The 25,127-nt window shown below is 42.3% G+C and overlaps 2 protein-coding genes across 3 annotated transcripts in view; one reads left to right on the forward strand and one right to left on the reverse strand.

Annotated features, from left to right (window-relative positions):
- The window catches only part of scamp1 (secretory carrier membrane protein 1), a 29,082-nt gene extending 20,042 nt beyond the window's left edge, over nt 1-9,040 (forward strand). The window contains exons 5-9 of the mRNA XM_066711974.1: nt 142-270; nt 2,799-2,958; nt 3,272-3,373; nt 3,864-3,981; nt 4,995-9,040. Of these exons, the coding sequence (XP_066568071.1) occupies nt 142-270; nt 2,799-2,958; nt 3,272-3,373; nt 3,864-3,981; nt 4,995-5,159 (674 nt within the window). The 3' untranslated portion in view covers nt 5,160-9,040. The remainder of the gene's footprint in view (nt 1-141; nt 271-2,798; nt 2,959-3,271; nt 3,374-3,863; nt 3,982-4,994) is intronic.
- A 2,650-nt stretch (nt 9,041-11,690) lies between these two features.
- LOC136755412 (LHFPL tetraspan subfamily member 2a protein) overlaps nt 11,691-25,127 on the reverse strand; it is a 53,951-nt gene continuing 40,514 nt past the window's right edge. For both annotated transcript variants that reach the window (XM_066711976.1, XM_066711975.1), the window contains one exon: nt 11,691-16,584. In XM_066711976.1, the coding sequence (XP_066568073.1) occupies nt 16,328-16,584 (257 nt within the window). In that variant the 3' untranslated portion in view covers nt 11,691-16,327. The remainder of the gene's footprint in view (nt 16,585-25,127) is intronic.

Raw genomic sequence — 25,127 nt, forward strand, 5'->3', positions numbered from 1 at the left:
AAAATGTATTTTGTTTCACATTAAGAATTGTGAATACTTCCAACTAGAGCTATTTCCTAATCACAGAACTCCAGGAGCATTGAGAGGTTGGTTGATTGGAAACGATACAACGTTTATAACTTGTTTTTGTTGCTTTCTCAGGAAGGAAAAACAACTGGCCGCCCCTTCCAGAGAAATTTCCTGTAGGGCCCTGCTTTTATCATGACATCGCTGTAGACATACCTGTGGAGTTCCAGAAGACAGTCAAGATCATGTACTATCTATGGATGTGTGAGTATCACAGAAACAATCATATGATCAGAGTGTAGCCATGTACACCAAAAACACCACTACTTTCAAATGTTCGGTGTTAAATCTGGTTTCAGAAGTATTTTGTTTGTGGTGCATACTGTTAGTAACTGTAACTGTGTGGTTTGAGTATTTAAATGTCCTTTTTATTAAATAAACATTAACATTTTGTTTGTTTTTTCCTGTAAGAAGAAGGCTGTTGCACTATACACTCACCTAAAGGATTATTAGGAACACCTGTTCAATTTCTCATTAATGCAATTATCTAATCAACCAATCACATGGCAGTTGCTTCAATGCATTTAGGGGTGTGGTCCTTGTCAAGACAATCTCCTGAACTCCAAACTGAATGTCTGAATGGGAAAGAAAGGTGATGTAAGCAATTTTGAGCGTGGCATGGTTGTTGGTGCCAGACGGGCCGGTCTGAGTATTTCACAATCTGCTCAGTTACTGGGATTTTCACGCACAACCATTTCTAGGGTTTACAAAGAATGGTGTGAAAAGGGAAAAACATCCAGTATGCGGCAGTCCTGTGGGCGAAAATGCCTTGTTGATGCTAGAGGTCAGAGGAGAATGGGCCGACTGATTCAAGCTGATAGAAGAGCAACTTTGACTGAAATAACCACTCGTTACAACCGAGGTATGCAGCAAAGCATTTGTGAAGCCACAACACGTACAACCTTGAGGCGGATGGGCTACAACAGCAGAAGACCCCACCGGGTACCACTCATCTCCACTACAAATAGGAAAAAGAGGCTACAATTTGCACAAGCTCACCAAAATTGGACAGTTGAAGACTGGAAAAATGTTGCCTGGTCTGATGAGTCTCGATTTCTGTTGAGACATTCAGATGGTAGAGTCAGAATTTGGCGTAAACAGAATGAGAACATGGATCCATCATGCCTTGTTACCACTGTGCAGGCTGGTGGTGGTGGTGTAATGGTGTGGGGGATGTTTTCTTGGCACACTTTAGGCCCCTTAGTGCCAATTGGGCATCGTTTAAATGCCACGGCCTACCTGAGCATTGTTTCTGACCATGTCCATCCCTTTATGACCACCATGTACCCATCCTCTGATGGCTACTTCCAGCAGGATAATGCACCATGTCACAAAGGTCGAATCATTTCAAATTGGTTTCTTGAACATGACAATGAGTTCACTGCACTAAACTGGCCCCCACAGTCACCAGATCTCAACCCAATAGAGCATCTTTGGGATGTGGTGGAACGGGAGCTTCGTGCCCTGGATGTGCATCCCACAAATCTCCATCAACTGCAAGATGCTATCCTATCAATATGGGCCAACATTTCTAAAGAATGCTTTCAGCACCTTGTTGAATCAATGCCACGTAGAATTAAGGCAGTTCTGAAGGCGAAAGGGGGTCAAACACAGTATTAGTATGGTGTTCCTAATAATCCTTTAGGTGAGTGTATATAGCTTCACAAGGCTCACAAAGGTTAATATGACTGTCTGTGTGCTGACAAATAGGATATGTCTTCACTCTCAGCGGCTGTGCCCTCTCCCAGTGCCTTTCCTTGCATTCGGACCAGACCCCTTTCAGTCTCAGCCTAATTCAATCACTGGGAGGCATGTGATCTAGTTTAATAAAAAACTGGGTATTTCATTATTGATCGGTTGTGATAATCCACTGAGGGCTGATCTCCACAGTGTGCTGTAGTGCACATCCATGTTTAAAGTAACTAACCGTGTTTTAGTGATTCTTTGAAAACCGTTGTTAGTTTTTCTACAGACTTTAGGGTTACATTTTAACAGCAGTTGGAACTAATTTTATGCCTTTTCATCTGTCCTGTTATCAGACCCAAGATAGTCTCTGTTTGAGGCAGGTTTTGGCATACAGGTTTTGCAGTTGGTATTTCTGAGGTCAGCCAGACGAAGGACGAAATCCTTTCATCTCCAGCCAGCCTGGTCCTGTCTGAGAGCTCGCTCCAGTGTCAGTGGTACCAAAGAATTTCCTAGTGACTGGCAGTTACCAGATAACACACAGGTTCTGTGCAGCAGAATATCCCCTTCAATGCGGATACACAAGACTTTTTGTTTTGTCTTTAAGTCGTTCCCCCACAGGAATCTGTGCTGGCATTTCTTCTGTGCACATTTTTTGCTTATTAGTTTGACATTGACTCTTTTAAGAAGAAAAGTACAGTGTTCGGTCCTTATGAGTGTACGACTGCGGTCGTTGCAACACCCCTTTTGTGCACGTTTCACATCATGGCACAGTATCGCGTGGTCTTCAAGATCATTGATTGACTTCATGTGATTTCTCTCCGTCTGTAATCGTAGGCTCGAGGGCAGTGATGGGTTTCAGTGCATTCTTTGTCATACAGCAGGGGAAGCTACAAAACATCCCTGATCAATGATATAAAACTCGATGTTGTCAAATACTTACCTTCCTTTATTTTTTTTCTCTTTTAAATTAATGTGTTGGTTGTCCTTTGTTTTGTAGTTCATGCCCTGTGTTTGTATATTTACTCAATGTCTGTTGTTGTCCACAGTTCACACAGGCACGCTGTTTGTGAATATCTTTGGCTGCCTGGCCTGGTTCTGTGTGGATAACGCGCGAGGAGTGGACTTTGGGCTGGCTATGCTGTGGTTCATGCTTTTTACTCCGTGCTCATTCGTCTGCTGGTACAGACCCCTGTATGGGGCATTCAGGTGAGACGAACATCGATTTATCTCTTACACAGTGCCTTGTGATCATGCACAACTGCAAAACAGGACTGAAGTCTGAAATTCAACGTTTTTAGCCATAAAAGACGCATTTCATTTTTATTATTGACTAATATGTTCAATTGTGCACAGCTAGCACGATGTTTCACCATTAGTTGGCTCAGGTGCTCTAATGGCTAAATCCCGAAGCCCGTCTGTTCGGTGCGACTGTCTTTCCTGCTGGAGTGCAGGAGGAGGGCAGGGCTGTGAGAGCCGCAGAGTGACCACTCTCACGCTGGGTTGTTTTTCTCTCTTGCAGGAGTGACAGCTCCTTCAGGTTCTTTGTCTTCTTCTTTATATATATCTGTCAGTTTGGTGTCCACGTGCTGCAGGCCATCGGTATTACAGGATGGGGCAACTGGTAAGTAGACAGTAAATGTAAGTTTAAATGGTGAAGTGTCTGCAAACATTGCTGATTAAAGTGATTATATTTCCCCCCAGCTTTTCTTAAGTCTTAGTAAATATCTCCGTTACCTAGCTGTGTGAGAACCGTGAATTGACCGTGATTTTTCATGGTGTGCATTTCCAGGTTTCATGTGCTTTCACATGGCAGTCCTATATTATAGCATAATTACATGACATTTGCAGCCAGTTTTTCATATATACAGAGTATGTGCACATTTGTCCTTGTATTTATGTATTCTAATGCTCCCATTTATTTTACACTGAGGAAACATTGAAGAACCTTGCCATTGAAGTACGTATTTTATAATCAGTCTTAATAAGACTTAATTAAAAAAAGACCAAAATTAATATTTGTATAACACTGATGATGATTGCCATGTTTTCACTCTATCCCTTGCATTGAATTGCGTTGTCTCATGGTGTCTGTCTTGTGTGTTTGTGTGCAGCGGCTGGATCTCGGCGCTGACCGGCCTCAACAAGAATATTCCTGTGGGAATAATAATGATCCTCATAGCCGCCCTCTTCACAGCCTCTGCAGTTATTTCACTAATCATGTTTAAAAAGGTAGGAAGCTCAGTGCCCTCTTTTCCATACACCTTATCTGACTAATTCACATGTATGAAGATCCTTAAGTTGTCAGTGCTGAATTTTAGACCTGCCCACATGAATGGATGGATGAAAATAACCAAGTTGAGAAAAGTTTGTGTCTATAGGCCTCCAATCTGTAGTCTCTTAATGGAGTGAGACAAATACTTTTCTTCCTAAACTACATCCTGAAGATGCTGACCAACTCAAACAGCTGAGCGTCATTTTCTGAAACACACAAGGGGAAATTAAAGACATCGTCCACTGTGCTCTGAAGCAGTAACTGTATGGGGGGCTGTACTTGTCTTGTTGATACCAGATCACTTCACTGGTAGTGGTATGATCTTGGGTACTTGCAGGGACTGCAGAGCGGAAACCAGTCGCTTGGGTTTCATCTCTCTCTCCAGCGTTGTGCTCCTCTTGCCAATTGACATTGTAAATTAGCAATCCATTAAATCATTTGATCCAATATGCTTTATTCCATAATCCGGCCACGGGCTGTGAATTGAGGCTGCTGTTCCCCATCAGCAGAGGGCCACAGTTCACAGCCCTCCACAAGGTGGCAGTATCGCACGCATTTTGTTCTGTCAAACAGCCAACCTTCCAAGTTTTTTTGCTTTGTTTGGCCTTTCTTTTATATAATTTCAATGAAAGGGTAGGTATCTGTGCCATTAAAACAATACGAGTTTGTTTTCAGAATCACATTTTCCAGAGCATAACTCTGTAAGAAAGACCAGTCCTGATTAACCCAGAAAAAAGAGGATGAAAGATATATTGCCATGGAAACTGATCCCTGGAAAGCACTAATTCAGCCCCTGGCCATCCTGTCCAAAGGGAGTCTTTAAGGCTTGATTTTCTGTGCGTTTTAGGGAGGTGAAGTAAGGGAAGGAGGCTGAAATCTGCAGTAGATCTTTCACCGGGATGCATTTAAGTGGGGAAACTGTAAATAAATGTACTGCTAATGACTGCGCTTGTCCGTCTGTCCCTCGCAGGTACACGGGCTCTACCGGACCACGGGCGCCAGCTTCGAGAAGGCTCAGCAGGAGTTTGCGACGGGCGTCATGGCGAACAAAACGGTCCAGACCGCGGCGGCCAATGCGGCCTCCAGCGCGGCCACCAACGCAGCGCGCGGGGCCTTCAAAGGAGATCAGATCTGAGCAGACTGGGTGCATTGACCTCTACCCTCCCGACACCACGGCCACTCAGCCCCCCCCACCTCCACGCAGTCCTCCTCTGTTCAGCCCCCATTTCTTTAATGCACTCCAGTCAACAGACTCCGACCTCCCCATCTTCCGCTCGGCATGTCTCTAACCCCTCGCCCCCTAATGTACACGTGCATGGGCCGAGACTCGGATGAACAAAAGCTTGTCAGTTTTAATCATGAGCGTTCATGTTAAAATGAGGTAATATATATATTTTTTTGTTGTTTGTTTTTGTTGTTGATTTTTGATTTGGTTTATTTAATTTCTTTGGTTTCCCCGGATAAGGAGCTAGGGGACGGCGATAACGGTCATCACAGCGTTTGTTTTGCAGAAACAGATGAGCTGTTTACTCTCCTTCCCGCACAGCTGTAAAGGAGCAGGGAGAGGGAGGATTCACTAGACTGACTGATTCATTTCAACTGACCCCCATCCTGACACACAGCGGTCTGAGATCGATCCTCACTCTTGACGTGCAGCATCTTTGATTTGAGCTACACAAAGTCTTTTATAAAATACAAACAAACAAAACTATTTTGAACACTGAATGCTGGCTGAATATGTAAGGATTTGCACAGATTGGTCCTCGTTAATCCCGGATTTTAACGGTATTGCTTCGTGGCTTAATGCTCCTTTTCTCTCAATTTTCAAACTGAGGATTCCATGTCCCCGTTTTGATGCAAAACCTTGTGCCTGATCAGTTAAAGGCATTCACTCGTTTTGCTAATGAGAAACAGTTAACAGTATAAGTACTGTTGATATTATGTAATCAACAAGCATAAATTAATAAAATGACATCTGAAATAATAGTTCAGTATCCATCAGCTTTACTCACACGTGAGGTGACACTGAAACACTCCTGGTAACAGAAGGCACAGAGTGTCGTCAGTGCTGTTGAGAGACTGCTTTTGCTAAAGCTCTGGCAATCCCTCGAGCGTCTCTCTTGTGCTTTGCCACACTGCTGTGGAAGTGTAGGAAACCAGACAGACGCCAGTATAACAATAAGCACCCCTCTGAAAGAAACACTCTGGATTCTCTTTGGTGTCCAGGAAACCGAAAAGGCAATGAGCTGTATGTGCGCCGCGGTTCCAGACCCAGGACAACACATCAGCATCGTCTAGAAGTGACCAGTGCATCGGGCAGCCCTGGCTGTCCAGAGCAGGTGTCCGTTATACGCGTAGAGGGTTTGCCAGAGCATGCGTGCGCATCCACAGTGTTGCAATTGTTATCCAGAAGCTTGTTTTCAGTCATAAAATCTGTACTGTACTAAAAACAAATACCTTTTAGATATTCCTCAACACGTAACATCTCTAAACATGTATTAATATTATTAAATGATACAATTCTTGACTCTTTTGTTACGGCATCTTTAAATAAATGTTTGTTTTTGACCATTTTAATTGACAGAATCACAATTCAGAATCGCAACTCAACTGATACAAATGATAATTATTCTTTATATATATATATATATATATATATATATGCGTGTGTGTGTATGTGTGTATTGTTGGGGAAATAAGAGGTGCAGTTTGTTTTGTGAGAGGGGGGGCTTGACCCCACAGACGCACACAAAACATACATTTGTCTTAAACATTTCCATCGCAGGGAGTGCAGCCCTGCGCAGTGCAGATTAGCGAGGCATAGTAAGAGAACTTTAGGACTTTTAATGTTTTAAGTATTAATATTTTTCATGAGTATTTGCCCACTAAAGAAAGATGTATTTCTAAGCCCAGCTATTTAATTCCAGACCCCTCTTTAACAACCTTGTTGTCATTTGAATAATCCTTGTCGCTTGGTCTAGCTTTGTATATGCACATGCAAATAAAAAGTGACTGTAGCAATCGGTGTTGGGTTTGACAAGACTCCTGCCTGTATGTCCTTTTGTATTTTCTGTGATGTTTCATTTTTTATTTGTGGTTCTGGGGTTCGTGAAGATCTCTGGTCAACCTAAGACAGTTTTGCCCATTTCTCCTTAGGGTTTCCTCAGCTGTCCCAGGTCCCTGTCCTCGGTCTGCACGGCCTGTCTGTCCGAGTCTGCAAGTGTCCACTGTGTTGCTCAGTGAGCATGCATCTAATTGTTGGTTGCTGCCACTTTTAACTACCTTGTATGTTGGGAAAAAAAAAAGAAAAAAAAAATCATTGTATCATTATTCCTTTACATGAAAGACTTTTCTAAAAATAATAATAATAATAATAATAATGATGATGATGATGATAAAAAATAAAAAATGGGAACAACCTTAACCTTCCATGTATATACACGTGTTAAAAAGAAAAATCAAGCATATAAAAAAACAAAACAATTATTCCAGCCTTTTCATAATGAAAACTCACTCAGAAAGGTATTTAAACCAGTAATACTCAGGATATGTATTTCACATGCATGGACAATTGCCTAATATACTTAACAGGGCTTTGTGTTTCATTTATTTTGGCTTGCACACGGAGTTTAAACAGCAGAACAACACTGAAGTGAGGCCGAGCAGAGAAGTCCGGTTTAGCAGCCCGGCTCCCTGCACTCTAGTGCGTCACTGCTTACTGCTGCCTGTGACTCTGATTTTTTCCAGTTTCTGAAAGTTGTGGTCGGGAAAAGAGGAAATTTAAAACTGTCACATGCTCAAGCTTTGGTTTCATTTATTTTTCAAGGTTGATTTATTTAAATGGTATTTCGCATTTCTGTTTCAGTCCAAGGAGAGTTTGGTTTTCTTCTCCCCTGTTGAGTGAGTGGACTGTTGCAGGTTCCCTCCACGGGTCTCAAGTGACCGTCCTTAGGTTGACTTATTAAGTTGAATTACTTTCCGGTTATAGTTTTTCTTTTTTCTTTTTCTTTCTTCAGTGTTTTATTCTTCAGTATTTGTCTTTATGCACAGTATGCTCTTCGTGGCATATGATTTACAGCTGTACAGTAGTGTTTCTACTGTGCAATATTAGCATTGAAATAGCTGGGCTGTGTCCTTTGAACTTGGAAGTGAAATTCTGGAAGAACTCTTTCCATTTCAGTCCAGGAGATGTCCATGTTCAGCATGTGGTGTTATGTATACACCTTCAATGTGACTTAACACTAGATCGATGTATATAGAGAGCAGCACAGGTAGAGTAACATCCTTCACTTGCTTGTGTGACACATCGAAACATTTACATTTCATCCATGGAACCGGTTTTAACAGTTCATGATCGATTATGAAAGGCTGCAGAATGTTTTAAGAATGTGTAGTGATAAAAAAAAAATTCAGCTAATAGTGCTTTCTTTTCACCTTTCTCTGCAGTGTGCGTGTGCGTGTGTGTGCGTGTGTGTGTGTGTGTGTGTGTGCATTTGTTGAGCTACTGCAAGAGTTTGTTTTCCTTTTGTTGAAAACTTAAAGAATGGCACCTGAATGTTCCCGTGTTTTTCAGTTTGTTTGAAACAATGTCATAGCTGGTTCAAGTCAGACGACCCACAACTGAGAGTTTGATAGGCTGATGCCATGTGAATTTATCTGTGTTGCGATGGACTGTGGCTTTGGCTTTGAAGTTTTATTTCTGAAACAATGGGACGTGTGTAGTTTAAACACTGAAATGAAAACGAAAATGGTCAGTTGGTCTGTGATTATGGATTTGAGTATTTAAAAGACATAAAGGGATATTTGTATATTTTGTAAAATTGACGATTGGTCTGCCATTGTTCTGAATTTCATTGTACTGTACAAATGCACTCTTTATTTTCTATTTCTCTCTCTCTCTCTCTCTCTCTCTCTCTCTCTCTCTCTCCCTCTCTCTGTCGCATGTCAAGTAGTTTCAGTTTTGTATATTTATTGTATTAACACAAAGTCTCAAATAAAAATATAAAGCCAACTTCATCATTTGTTCCCAATGTTAGCTTCTTCTGTGGAATAGTTTCTGTTTTTCTGTGACATCATCACTGAATAGATGTGCAGAGCAGAGCCGCCCCCCCGCCTGTGGTCTGGGTGTCTTTGAATATGTTCACTGGCAAAGAATGTTTGTCCGCTTATTAAACTTGTGCAATATTTCAAAGTCACTGCTGAAACTACTGATCATTTTGATTTGCAGTCTGGTGTGTAAAGCCATGTTTGGAGGCTCTTGTGGGAACACGCTCACACTCCAGCCCCCACGAGTTCAGGATTAGTGTCTTAGGTTTCTGATTCTGAAGCCCACCCTGCCTCCTGAGTTGGGAGGTTTTCAACAGGCCTTCCTGATGAAGACTCCAGGGCAACATGAGAAACCAAACTGTCAGCTCGGTTTTTATTCAGGCTTCAGTCTGGAAAACTGAGTGATTATCCAGACTGGGCTTACCAAATCAAGCAGTTGTTTGGATTTGTTTTTAAATTTACTCTCAAATACCAGGGAATGATGCATGTTACAGGAGCTGAGCTCTGCTCTGAAGGAGGCATCTTTGCAAGCGTGGAAACCAAAGGCTGCCTGCGGTGGAGGTGAGGATCCATGTCTTATGGTGGATCTCGTGTTTCTGGGAATGGGAGCCGAGCGTGGGAGGCGCAGTGGTGCATTCGCTGCTGGTGTGTGTATTCCAGGCCCTCTCAAGAGGAGGCTGACGTGGATTCCTATCAGCCCAGCGAGCTGCGGGCGGCTGCAGTGTTCATTGTGTCCAGGTGCCAGCAGGGGTCAGTGTGAGACAGTGTCACAGACAAACTCTCGCTCTCTGTCTAACGAGCGCAAACCTTCCAACTAGGTATTTGTTAAAAGTCATTTGTCAGGACTGCACTACAGTGTCAATTTGACCAAAGTTTCTCCTAACCGGGTTGCTGCCTTATAACCTTCCCTACAGGCAACATCTTACTTTGCACACGGGCGCTCTGAACTGTATCCCTGTAGGGATTACTTTTTTTATGGCCAGAGATGCAATCTGTGATGCGTGGCAGTGAATCATTTTTTTAATTTTTTTTAATATTGTGTGTGTGTGTGTGTGTGTGTATATATATATATATATAATATATATATATATATATATATATATATATATATATAATTATATAATCATCACACGGCTGTGCTTCCAGGACCTGCGCTGTGTGGGTCAGGAGGGTTGGCTCCTGACAGATAGGAGAAATGAAAAGGCACCGGGCTGCAATGAGCACTTTGTCTGTTTCCTTCCTTTGAAGGCTGAACAGGAAATAAACACTAACCTGCAATTCCAAACACCCAGTTGCTAGGTCAGCTTCACCCCTGAGTGCCTGGGCCTGAGCTCCAATAGAGCCACAAATTAAATGTTTGCTGCTATATAGCTTTGATAGGCCTTCATTTACAGTGTAGAACCATCAGACACTGTAATCGTACTCGAAAGAGCGCTGAGGCAGACCAGGAAAGAGCGAGCGAGCCGGGTTAGCCTGCTCCCCCGCTGCCCAGATTTATTCTACGATTCTGTCCTGCATTGCTTTTACTGAAATTAGACAATAGTATTACAGTATATCGAAGATCTGGATATTCCTGAATTACCTCCCCAAAGAAATGCTGAAATTGTGTAAATCAATTTGTTGTCTTTTGTTAATATGGCTTTTGAGATGAAACGTTGACGAGCTCTCCGTATGGGACAACAGCTGCTGCATTTCCAGCTCTTATCTGACGTGTATCATTCTTGTTTGGAGACTGTAAATATTATGATTCTGTCTTGAGAAGTACATCGTCACACAATCCGAATCGAATGAGAACCCCGGCAAACCTTGGAATTTAAACAAAGGATTATGTCTGAGCGCACGCCCGTCACAGCGGCCTCGCCAGCCCGCCTGAGCCCAGGACACCCAGAAGGCAGAATTACACTGTGTGGAGCACAGCTCCCAATTTATGGAATTAGAACTTATTCTTGTATGTATTTCTGCATTCCTGAGATTTTCACAACATAAAATGTTTTTATTTGCTAAACAAAGATTGGAGAATGAGGACACTTATTAACATTACCCCCTGGTATACATGGTTTATGATGGAAAAACACTTTAGTGATTGTATTTGTGTATAGTATTTACTCTACAAGAACCAGTTTTAGACTGAGTATAGCAAAGATGTTTTTCTTAATGCTGTATCGCACCAAAAACAAAAAGTTTTCCCCTTTCATTAAGTATTCAGTCTTTAGAGAAAGAGAGATCTAACTCCAACACTCAAATCATTTGAGGGGGAAACCAAGGCTGTTTTATTCTGATACTTCGAGAAGGTATTGCAGTAAAATATTAGAAATAAAAACATGCCTGACCCAATTTTTCAAACATGCTGCTACACGAGTGAGCTGGTGACTTCACCAACCGATGAAGTAATCGGACAGATACCACACTGCATCCAGGGAGGCAAACGAGCCTGTTTCACATTATAGTGTTTACACCAGAAAATACAGACTATGGGTTTAAATCAAATCAATATTCATCTTCCACAACTGGACTAAATTAAGGCAAATGTATTTAACCACATATAGAGGAGTCCACCAGCCATTCTTCAAATATGACTTCATCTAGGAGACACAGAACAATGCAAGGAAAGACTGCAATGTGATTTTGTAAAACAAGACCAGATTTATTTTTTTTAAATCAGCATAAATCACTTTCAGTATCATGGAAATGTGACATGCATGTGCACATGTGGTTGATGAATCCTCTGAACAACATAAAAAATAAAAACAAGCCAACAAACGAATGGTCAGACGGAAGCACACAAAGGACGGTAATTTTTAAGAATAATACAAAAAAAAAAAAAAACTTTCCCAGAAAAAAAACACAACAGCTTTCAGATCAACTGATAAGAAATAAGCGATGCCCACAATGCGCAGGACTCGCAGACGGGGGAGGCCTTAGTGACGGGAGCGTGGCACAGACCGCCTGCGCTCTGATCTTAGTCCTGGGGCACAGAGGAGGTGGAGGAAGGGGTTTGGCTGGCAGCCTCACAGGGGCCCCCGTCTTTCCGTGGAGCCGACTGTAGTACTTATATTAAGCAACAAGTAATAAAGATGTTCTGTAAACGGCTGATCTAAAAATATGAACCCTAGTATGTTTATCTTCATTGTTGTTTACACGTACAGTACACATGGTGTGTGGGGGAGTCAGAAAGGGACCTTGTTAGTGTGGACCACACTGCAAATCAAACGGATAAACACCTTGAAACGATTCTGCACAGCGGCCTCAGTATGGAAAAGTCCATATTCCAGATCCTGGTCAACTGCACGATCTACTTTCACAGTACACACATTCTGCGAGATGCGGAGTCTCAGGTAAACAATCACGGTTCAATGCTTCCCCCACAGACCTGAGATGGGACCTGTTTTTAGGTGAATCTTCTAGGCCTTCTTAGCAGGATTGCATATAGAGAGCCGTGCTCAATGCTCCTTTTACCTAGGATGTCCACAGTGTCAGGTATAGATTTAAAAAGCTTTCGCCCTGCAAGTCACGCACAATATATTCTATCTACTGCCATTGAATCAGCGGCAACAAAGTTAATCTTGTTAACATAAGAATAAAGGGGCATATCAGATTTATGAATGTAACTATCTATAATCACAAGAATACTTTACAAGCAGGAATAATCTGTCCAGTACAATGCTTGGTGATTAGAGAAGAAAATTGATTTGCAATACAAGGAAAAAAGGAACCCCAAACCCATAATGACTTTAACTGATGTCATTTCCTGAACTAATGCTGGTGTCTCCTAGCTTTTTGTTTTTTTTTCTTTTCTTTCTGAAACCCAATCAGGTTCCAGTCTATAACCCACTCCCCTCGCAAAGGGAGGTCTTCCACTTTAACCCTCGCTGCCACTACAGAATTAGCTTCTACATTCGTCACAAACCCTTTCTCCACTTTGACTGAAAGCACAATGATAGGATATTGCACATCTCTCACATAATTAGGAGTATACACATATATTATTTAAAAAATATGTTACATTTTACAGCAATGGTTATGGCACCTTGCAGTACATGATTCAAAATGGCACAACCACAGACAATGAACACATTAAAGACCAACTAAAACCATGTGTGAAATGAAAGGAAATTACAAAGTTGCATTACTACACAGGTTCAACAGGACCACCTCACAATTCGGAAAAAGTTTAAAAAATAAACAAACAAAAATGAAAAAACATGCTTTCAGGATATTATGGTACAAACCTTCAAGAATGATTTTGTTTCTTTGCAGGAGCAAATTGCTAAATATGTTCAAAGACTTGCAGAAAAACAAATGTTCTTTGTTTTTGTTTGCTAAGTTTTTTTTTGTTTGTTTGTTTGATTGATTTTGATTCTGAATCTCTTGCCCTTGATCGGAGACGCTGGTTGTGATGATCACGTTCATTTGCAGATCAGAAGCTCCGAACAAGCAGGACCACGGTCTCTGCCAGGATACTCTTTCCAGCCACTTTTAAAATACATAATACAGAGTTTAACTGCAAGACCACACTCAGACATGCACAGTCCTACATTTAAATGTGAGTTTATTGCTTTGAGACACAAGTAACCCTAACATCAAAACAAAAACCAAGATAAAAGGCATGTTATGTTCCCACAGTGTAGCAGAATTAAAGATTTTTCATATTTGTATTCAATGACAAATGCCTATTGTTACGACTAACATTTGGTATAACAGAAAATATCCCATTTCAAATTCCTTCTGACTAATAACAGGTCACAGGAGGCTGCAGAAGGCTCTTAAAATAATCTTTTGTTATTTTAAGGATTAGACACCTGTTCTTATTTCGGAATACAGATTCACAGTGTTTTTTTGCGGCCTCTGGAACAGCTCACTCCTGCTCGCCTCCCCACACGCACACACGCACACGAGAAATGCCTTTTATTACAACTCACTCATCCTGCATACAGAATACAATAAATAGATCCGGTTTTGTTTTCTTGCTTAAATCTCATTTGGCTTCAGTACAGAACCAGATGGCCCTAAGGCCGAGGCACTTTGCCGACGTGGCCTGATTTGAGCATGCTGGTACTCAGGCCCATTGCTCTCCAAACCAGTTGTCTCCCGCACCAAGCTACTGCACCTTATTTCCGCCCGTCACAGCACCCAGTGGGACGGGCTCAAATCCAGACACAGAAAGGCAGCAGCGGAGTCCGTTTTAGAGCAGCACCTACTCGGATTTTGAGGAACTGTCTCGATTTACCAGTACCAAGCTTAGGAATGTGTCTGGCAGAGAACGACAAGGCTGAAGGAGTCCGCTGGACTGATTCAAGGGCTAGACAGGTAGTTGTAGTCAGATATGTAGTAGACTACAATGCAAAGCCATCACTGCTTTTCCATGGCAGCTTCTACAGTAACGGAGCTGTGAAGGCCTAGGGATTTTAGTCACAAACAGTAAAAGCAGTTCACGGGGGCTTTTCCAGGCACTGCAGTTCAGTGTGAGGTTCCCCCCATAAAACTGAAGTGCTGACAACTTGTTTTGTCCAAAAAAAAAAAAAAAAAAAAAAGCAAGGAGAAGGCAAGGGGGGATTAAACTGAGTTCATAAGAGCAGTTCTCTGGATACAGTGCTGATGATGAGGGCCAGCTCTCTTCAGCTCTGGTACAGCAGGCAGCACGAGGCCTTTGCCAGTGTTTCTCTCCCTCACTGGCCCAGACCTACTGAGAGTTAAAGGGTGGGCGATATAGAGACAATACAATGGGGAGGCTGCTGTGTGTGGAATTGTGCTACGGACTGGAAACTTGCTGGCTACTCAATAAAGCCCCCCAGTTCACCGCCCACAGAGAGGGAGAGAGTTCTATATAATCGTTTTCCCAGATTGACAAGGAAAGCTGAAAGCTGCTGATTTTTTTGCCAAGATTTTAAATGCAGACAGACACAATACTTCTTAATGATACAACCCAACCCCCCCCCCCTACAACAGTCAACCCCCGCAAAAAGTCAGACAGGCCTCCAGAACATGCCCCGATACTCACACCCACACCCTGCATATGAGTGTGTCCAGCACTGGCAGTGCAGCAGTGCACACAGACACTGCCCTGATTCCCCATCGATGGCGTGAAGGACCAGGGACAAGTGCTACATCAGCAGAGAGGTGTTCTCCGGGAGACCATTGTCTTTGGCAGGAGTCCTCAGCACTGACTGCGCTCGAAACACCAGTCTCTGCCTGTGGTTAGCGATGGAAAATCAGTGCCTGTGTGAGTGGGGCTGCAGGCGGTCAGGGGACGTCTGACGTGAGAGGTGGATGGGGGAGGGTTTGAAATAGACATGAAGCACTTGCTTCCTTTTCCCTTTTTGGCAGCAGTGGCATGTGGAAAAAGATATTCGATCCTCCAACAATATGCAAGTAGTCATTGGCAATGCCGCCTGGTATTGTCCTTTATGTCTTAAGATGTATGGTCTTCCCTGATGCACTGCTTTTCACAGGATGTCTGAAGTGTGTGCACAGCTTCTCTTGCATTCATATTCCTATAAAAAGAAGGGAGAACAAGCCAAGGGCCGAGCGGTGGACTGGGATGGAGCGCTCCAGCTGCACGGTGGAGCTCATGTTGAAGGGGCTGCAGAGAAGGTAGCTTCTGCAAAACTGAGAAAACTCCTCCTCAAGTGAGAAACCAAAACCACTGCAAGGTTTAAAATTGTCACCTTTCGAAAAGGTGAGAGAAAATACCCCCCCCCGGCTTACATTCTGCATTTTACAAGAATTATGAATGCATAGCCATGCTGAATGATGGTTTATTTAGCAAATAGTGGTTTCCTCTTAAAAAGACTTTAGCAAGGCGCAATTCTGTGAAGAAAGGCAACCACTGCCCATGTTTAGTTGGCAGAAATCTGCTGGTCCAAGTTCCATTCAATTCCAATTGTCTGTGAAGTGATTAGTTCTGTACATTATATACACAGTTATTTACAATTATCTCTGCATCAGTATAGCTTACATTGGCACCATATTCTGACCACCATATTATTAAAAGTTGTTAGAGTACAAATATTATATAAAAACAAAACAAAGAGAAACGCCTGACACAGGATGGGAATTTCAACAAAACAAACAAACAAATAAAACCAACAAACTGGTTAAGGGTGTTAGTCTTAGTGGTAAATAGTCTTAATCCCTTTTTTTGTTGAGAGAGAGAGAGAGAGAGAGAGAGAGAGAGAGAGAGAGAGGGAGAGAGGGAGAGGAGGCCTGAACTCAAAGGCCCGACTTCCAGACAGCGGCTGGCGATGAAGGCAGCGGGTCTCACAGCAGGCAGATGAGACTCTTCCCTTCCTCGATCTCCTCCTGTACTTTGTCGCTGGATGTGGCGATCTCGGCCTGGGCAGAGAATACGGCGCAGATGAAGGTGAGCACGGTGCCCCCGATGGCGGTGTAGAAGGCCCAGCCCAGCGAACACTGGCCCACCTTGTAGGGGGAGGCGTCCTGCCCACAGTATGTCAAGACCTTGTCTGAGCCCCAGCCCGCTGGGTACAGCATCAGACCCAGGATGAGGAAGAGGCCTGGAAAGACATGAGGGAAGTTCAATCTGGTTATATTAAAAGGTAGGACACAGGTTATCACCCTGGCTGCTTTAAAAGTCTCTGTGGCAAACAGGCAGAAAAACAAAACTCACTTTGAGGGGTATTCTTGAGTTAAACTGACATGCAGTTTCCAGGCAGCAGTTGTCTAAGGTTCAAAATGTCATTCCTTAAGGCCATGAGTTTGTGTCAAAAGTAAATTATCAGAAATCTCAAGTTGAATTTGCAAAATATATATTTGAGGGGAAAAGCCATCATCGAGCTTACTGCAGACTACGTCACTGATTTCACTCTTACTGGAAAAAGTTCCTTGAAAAACATTTCCTGTTCAAATAAAGGTCCTTCCTACTTCCCGGTGCTTTTAGCTGTGATGGGCGGCTCAGGGGCCCTGATCAGGCCTGGTTTCCACTAGACACAATGCAAGCCAGACAGTGAATGTACTAGGGACAGATTAAAAAAAACTAAAAAAAACACTTGTAACTAATGACATGGAAGTGAAATTAAATGGAAACCCTCAGGTAAATTAAAATTAAATTTAAATTAAAGTGTATTGGGGCACACAAGCTGAGGAGTAATTCTGGCAGTTGCAACCTAGGTAAATTAATCTGATGCCTTAATATCAACAACGAGACATTCAAAAGTTATGCAGGATTTTTTTCTCCCTCAGCATTAACCTAATCTGTGACGTCAATACAGAATACCAGATCTGACTCATTTTACACTTTAAATACTTTGTCAATAACGTGACTTCATTACACTTCTGTAAAGGTCATGGTTTATTATAACAGTCTATTATTCCTAGGTATTGTTTTTTATTAGTTTATTTGCCACAGACATTGTACTGTGCTCTTAAGTGCACACAGTTGTGGACACAGTTCTTCATTTAAACGCCTGGCAGCAGATTTGTGCTAGAAATATTTAGAGGACTCATTAATTCCATTGACATATTGAGGTAAACATGTCTATAGATTGAGAGAGAGGTAGGAATGAGGCGGCAAAAAGTCCTTGGAAACAAAGAAAACAAACATCTGTTGGACCCCTGGAAAGTCAGTGGAAATGAAGTGAACTATGACACAGCTTTTCATTAATTCCAAGCCGAGATCTTTACCAGGCAGGAATCACAAAACGTCAATTATGTTAATTGGCACGCAGCAGGGGATGAACATCACATTCCAGATAAGAGTTTCCCTTCAGCGCCCGCTGCAGCACACATTAGACCGGAGGAATGGAGAAACGAACCAAACAGCTTTTAGGATGCAGTTATCCAGGTCTTAGAACTGGTGCAGCCTGCATCTTATGTGAAAGCTAGAGGAGCTTTAGTACATAAATGAAAAAAGAAAAAACATCTGACTGGCTGATGCAAACCATCATCGATGTACACGGTTTTACGTTTCTCGCAATTCTTAAAAACAGACTGTCTATGACACAAAGTTTCTTTAGTACAAATATATACATCCTGGCTGCCTGCTATCCCTTTAGAGGTCACTGCTTGAAAACAGGAGGAGAGGCAACTTTGACAACCTGCCTTGCCCTGCTATAGAAGACTCCTGCCTTCCTGTGTCCACTAGAGATCTCCAATTGAGGCCATTTCCAAAGAGCGCTGACCTACTGTCACAGCGCTCAACAGTCACAGGAAAGAAAGCAAAGAATATATTAAGGAGAAAAAAAAAAAATATTATATATATTCCTTAAGCTCTAGAGCTATATATTTTTTAAAGCTTTGAGTAGCCCTTTCTCAAACAGCTTTGTTGAAATGTGGAACAGTGAAATCCTCTCTCTCATCCATAGTGAACCAGACAGATCCCTTCCTTCTGCCCCCACCACCGTACCAATGCTGTCTGGCAGCCCAGTGGCTCACAAATGAGGGGAAAATACAAATAAGAACAGAAAATATCAATTGCCCTGCACTGCAATTGGCATGTCCCATGTTAGGGAAAGTTACAAACAGATGCCTCTCTCAGAATGCTGTAGTTTCCTTTATTTGGGGTGAGTTCCATTTCACTCACAAACACACACACACAAAAATCTACTTCACACAGTTTAAACACAACAATAAAAACAACAGTAAAGAGGCCCCCTGTTTCTAGAGATTTCAGTGGCCCATTATTATACACATCTTGAAACTTAGCGAATGTTTGGGGGTACTTTCCGTTCAAATGTGCTTCGCATCAGGAAACGAAAAACTAGGTCATAAATGCTTTCCACATGTTATCTGGCCTGACAGCTATGCAACGTCTGGTGTCAGATGGATGACGATGTGGTTTCCATTTTCCGGGAAACAAAACAACACTCATACTGTTGCACTTTCAACCTGAAGCTGAAGACGAGCCCTGAGTCCGATCGACTCCATTAACCATTAGCAGACCAGGACACGCTCACACCCACCCTCTTTAGCGGATTGTGATTAGCCAGGTCCGCCTGGGCCGTGAGTCCTGCCGAGCCACCAGTGACTTAATCATTGATCTGCTGGTGCTGTTATGAATTAGATCTGTGGGCAACAATAAATTATGCAAGATCATCACGTATCTGCATCCCCACTGTACACAACTCAAACACCCTATGTGGAAACACAAAGGAATTCAATCGCCACCAACATTAATCCCGTAGTCACGGGTCAGCGCCCCCATGCAGGCCGCTTCAATAGGCTTTTATCAGCAGAATCAGTATGTATGACAGTCAGCACAGTCCGCAGCTGCACTGGATAACTCAGATGAGCGATGCATACGAGAGTTTCCAAGAATTAACCACCAACCGCAGCGATCTATATTTTCCTCAAGTCATAAATATCACAGCAAATAACCAAGTGTCTTTTAAACTGTTATAATTGTTATTATTAAAATCTACTAACTCAGCAAGATTGTAACGGAGGCCTTTTCATTTTACGCCAACTGCTTGAATCGTTATTTTATTTTTTTAAAGCTAAAATCTGACTATTTAATTAGGCTTTCCTTTGAAATGGCAACATGCATATCTCCTTTCTTGACAGTCCTTTGTTTAAGCAGCTGCTGGTGTACAGTTTAGAAAGCTGTGTTTGGTAAACCTCCTAAGCGGTGCTAAACGCCGTGATTACACATGGAGCACCAGCAGTAAACACTGAACACAGACAGAGCAGATCCCGTTTCACTCTCCAGTAAAGCCGCACCCCTTGGTTTCTTATTTTCTTTGTCTTCATTTCTTTTTTTTTTTTAACCACAGAATTTACTCAGCTGTCTTCTCGTCAAAGAACACGCACAGTGCCAAGGACAAAAGACAGAATCCCACCGTCTAGATCAGACTCATCCTGGGTGTACCTAACAGGGAACACTTGGTTGAGAAGGGTATTTCTCAATCTGACTGCAGGCTGTACAGCTTGAGCCGAGTCATCACGCTGAGCAAGTCCTGCGTATGGTCCTCTCCGCCTCGTGCGTTCTCATCCCAGAAACACGAGGCAGGGACACAGCGATTGCAAAATAACTTGCTCTGCTGTAGTAATTTGTCCCACTAAAAATCATGTAGACGTTTGATCAACTGAAGACAAATTATCTGGAAACTCTCCGAAGGGATAACAATATGAGCTTCTTTCCTTTTTCATATGGGAGCTATAGCCCTTTAAAACCCACTCTCAATAATCACTGAGTAAGCATCTTCCTGCAAAACAAACTTCAGTTCCAGCACGGCAGTAGAATGGAGAAGTGGTTTGCCAGAAAACCGTTAGTGAAATGCACTGATGGCCATACTGTGAGAAAATTTTAAGAGCAAAGGATCCCTCCACAGAGCTGTTGATTGCTGTGGTAAGCACAAATGACTGTGTAGAAAATGTTACACAACTTACTGGAGACAGAAAGAATCCGATTCATTCAGGCTATAAAACTTGATAGTTACTTTGGAGATACATTACTGTAAGTGAGTAACTAAAACTAGCCTAACAGGCTATATGTATTACTTACATACATCGGCGTTGTTAGACCCGGGCTATCAATTTGTAATAGCCCTGGATCTTTTGACCTTCCCCCGCTCGTACCGGAGAAATCACAATCAGATTCCCCTCGTTCCTACCGGAGAAATCACCATTAGCACCCCCCCGGTCGTACCGGACAAATCATGGTCAGCCCCAGGGTGAGCTGAGGTGTAACGACGACTCTGCTTACATATGCAGCCTATATGCTTACAAATTTTATGGGTAATAACCTATATGCCCAGAGTTTTACTTCCGTTCAAGAGGCACCATGCGTTCAGGCAGAGGAACTCACATCAGCCACCTTTCATCATATGAGATAGGATACTGCCAGGTTCAAAAGATTAACACAGTAATGACTAAAGATGCTGCAGACCCATAGCTACCTTCTCATTGTTTGCCACCTCCGTTACGTTCGGGGATGAGATCAGTGTACACAGGAACAAAATGCTGTTCCCAACTGAAGAATGTCAAGAACTCCTTTGGGTCTCGTGCTTGGCAGACCTCATCTGCGCCCAAAGCGTGGTGTCCCGGCTGTTCTGACAAACCTGCCCTGCGTGATCTGGAGTAGCTGTTCTGACCTACATTCCTGCTTTCCTTGCTTGGCACTGGCATCAGACTCATGCCCCGCTGCTTAACTGCATTTTAACTTCACTTGTTAAAAGGAGCTGAGGCAATCAGCTTCCGATTCATAGAAAAAATCCTGCAGAGGTGGCATGGCTTCCTCTCAGCAGAACAAGAGCTAAAAGGTTTTCGTGAGGATGCCATGGAAATCAGTGGGGAAAAGCAGCATGTCAGACATATAACTTGCAAAAAATCAAGCATCCTAGTTATGAGGTTCACAGGGCCACACAGCAGATGCACTTGAAAGCAAAACTTTATTCTACGGTAACCCAGTGCTAAATAACCAAATTGTGATGAAGACAAACAGAAGCCCTAAGTGTTCAACTAGGAAGCCATGTTTCAGAGTGCTTGGGAAGCCAGCTTGCCCTTTAATACAGGGTTCACACCCATTTTTACCAATTTAATTCCTAAACATTTAGTTTCTAAATCTTAGTTGTCATGCGAGTACAGTACTGGATAGCAATCAAACACACTCCAGAGTTTCTAGATTGCTCATTCAAGTATCATTATAAAGGAAATGTATTCAAGCTGCACAAAATTAAAATTCAAAGATTTTCTAGGAAGGGTAAACGTGATAGGAATGGAATGGGTTTTGATTAAAGAGCACTGTGGGACGACATGACGGAAAGTGATTCACCTGGCAAGGGAGACAGAGAAGCTTTGAAACCTCTGTGCTCAGGTGAAGAATTCTTATCCTCTCATCCCAGGTATTCAGTGATCCTCATGTCTTCCCACAGTGCTGATTAAATCAATAGAAACTAGCAGCTGTTGCACAATTATAAGTGGCAATCACTTCAGGCAGTTTCATTCCAGAGGTCTACTGGAAAACAGCATTCAAATAGTCAAACACTTTATTTAGCACCTTTTATTTGTTTACTACACCAACTGGTAGTTTTGAGACCACAGTTTGAACGTCCAAACCCCCACCAGTCTCAAGTTCTCCGCACTGAATTCAATCTGGCTTGCATAGATACAGCTGCATAATGTCTCTGTTCTGCTGCTTACAGTCTACATTCCAGTGGGAGATCTCAAAACAGCATCAACAAGAAGAATAAAGAAGAACAGTCAAGAACAGAATTCAAAATCAAATGTAACGGATGAGGTTTCTCTCAAGCACACTTCAAGGAAAGCCTACACACTCTTTGTAAATTAATTAAGTGATGCTGAATGTCTGTATCTAATATCATAAGCTGTCCACTTAAATTGTTCCATACACTCAGTGGAAATAAGTACAGACAACTAAGAAGACAAAGACAAAAATAAATTTCACTGTGTAGCACACCAAGCCTCCAGAGAGATCAGACTGAGAGAACATAAGCAAGAGGTATGGGTTGTGTGAGAAACTGGATTTACTACATATCAGTACATTAAATTATCATACATCTTTCCAGAAGAAAATTACTGTAGACATTCTGTTAAAAAACGGTCAAAAGATTAGTTTTCATGGTCGGGGTGACCTTAGGCTAAATTAGATATCTGAAGATCTGACACTTAATAAAGTCAAAAGCCTTGAAACACTAACTCAGGATTTCGTACTGTACCTCCGATAAGACAATCCTTAAAAAGTGCTAAAAATAAAACCGGGTGGCTGGCAAGATATTACTGACAAGTATTGAATTGTATTGGCAACCTCAACCTTTGTGTTGGGTTGAAGCCAGCCAGCCACAAGGATTTTCCAAGATTGACACTGGGGAGTTTTGAAAGTTTTCAGCTGTTACGAATGGGCAATGCAGTAATCCCAGAAATTTCAAGCTGCTGATTTTTTCATTTTACCCTGGGCTTTCTTCAAGACGGAGGAGATAACATTAAAAAAAAAAAACACAATACTCCTGAGGCCAACAGCCACAAACTCTAGGTCACATGACTTGACAAACACAGCTGCCTAGACACAGCACCTGGTCAGTAACAGGATTAGAGCAGCTGTTGTTGAGCACTAGGCCTTGATCTAGGCCAGGCCTTTTTTAAAACATAAGATCAATTAGCCAAATGATTTGTATGTGGAATAGCACTCTTTGCAACAAGTTGTCACAGAGTGTTGTCACAGATTTAAGGGCCATTACAATATAGTCACTATGTCCACAAGAGTCAACAGCCATCAGATAGGGGGGGGGTGGGGGCTCCCCTCCAAGAAGCTATTTCATGTTGAGTAGAAATGATGGAGTAACCACTACCACTGGCTAGAAAAGGGGAAGGAATTGATAACTGATTAACACTTTACATTCACAGTGCAGGCCTTATAAAAAAGAACAAAAAAATAAATGCATTAGGCTTTTAAGTCCAGAAAGAAATATTTGTATTGCATGCCTGGTTAGAAGCTGTATCACGGGGGAAGATGTACACGGTGATGAAGACACCTTTAAATCTGCCAACATAAAACAGCACCCTGTCAGTTTGAGCTGCGTCGGCCTGCCTGCACACGATCACCTGTGCGGTTGTGCAATAACTCTGCTGGATCTGATTAGTTAACAAAAGGTGCCTTGAAGTGGAATCACAGTGGTTTCGTTCTTTCCACAGTCAAAGCATTCCCACTTGACTTTAATATTGTCTGCGTAGAAAAGTGTGAAAAAAAACAACTAAAAACTTGAATGTAACATTAAAAATAGAAATGTATTGTAAACTTGTATTTTTGGGCTGAAATCAGTATGTAATGATATTTCAGTTTTAAATTCAGAACATGCCATATACTTTGCATGTTCTGGTCAGATTATTGAATAGAGGCAAACACCAAACACCCTGCATATCTCCAAGACTAACACTAGCCCCAGGTTTCTACTGAGCATGGCAAAGCACTGCTAGGCAACTGCGCTCCTATTCACCACTGCACCCAAGCAGTCAAAGGCCCTAATATTTCCAAGGCAACAGGAACCCATGTTTTCACAACACTGAAACCCAGACTCAGATAAGAAATCCCACACAATGTTCAACACAAAGTATTAAATGCTGTTACTTCATGGACTTTATCTAATCCTGTTCTTTAGCCATGTTTGCTCTATTTCAGCTTGTGGGCAAGGACATGATAAGGACTTCCCCTTTGTATCTTTTCCGCTGAAACATTCCCTCTCAAGGCTAGAAGCAAGTATTTCAGGAAGAGAATCGGCCTACACACGACCAAAACTGGCCGTCTCCCATCAGCATGACCCGGATCTCTGCCAGAGGCTGGATATCTTGCATGGCGGTAGAGTCAGAAATGTGGGATCAGTGGGAGCAGTTCAATCATTGATTCAATAACTACTCTTTCAGGTATTATACAGATTTTAAATCACTCTGCTGGAAGAATGAACCTTTGCCATTACTAAGAGAAGCACAGAGCTTTGTATCGCAGTGCAGGTCCTACAAACAGCAGCAAAGGGCATCTGTACAAAAATGCCCGGACTAGCTCAATGAACACTGCTGCTGTAATTCAGTCTTTCCAATTTACACTTGCCACTTAAAACACGGCTTTCTGAAACTCGCATGGAAACGCAGCCTTTGAAACGCAACGGCATGAAAATGGCATGAAAAGTGAATGCCAGGTCCATTGAATTCTCCTCTGGAAGACAACACTACAATTCCTTCTGAGCCTGTGTCAAACCTATGAAGGACAGGTTTAATCACAATCAGGTGTCATTCATAATTATTTCCCTATGTTTTAAAAGTACCTTTCTAAAACACTGTGTCATTTTACATTTGGGGATGTGTGTGTGATCTCTAAAGGTCAACACAGTGAAGGATGCACTGTAAATCAAACTTAAACCCAAAAGTCTGTTTTAAAAAACAACAGCCTAACAGTCATAGCTGAGTAACCTTCCGGTGCTTCTTAAAGGCAATACAACGACAGCATCTCCAGGGTAGTTTTTAAAGTCATAGTTCAGAGGGGTTACATTCTCAGCCAGTTCTTCAAGGTTTCCGCTTGGCTGGCCTTTTCATCAGCTACATCAGATGTAAGTTTTGTCTTACTCTTGACAGGAAATTAACTAGATAATATACT

Source organism: Amia ocellicauda, chromosome 8 (assembly GCF_036373705.1).
Source record: "Amia ocellicauda isolate fAmiCal2 chromosome 8, fAmiCal2.hap1, whole genome shotgun sequence".
NCBI classification, from domain to species: Eukaryota; Metazoa; Chordata; class Actinopteri; order Amiiformes; family Amiidae; genus Amia; species Amia ocellicauda.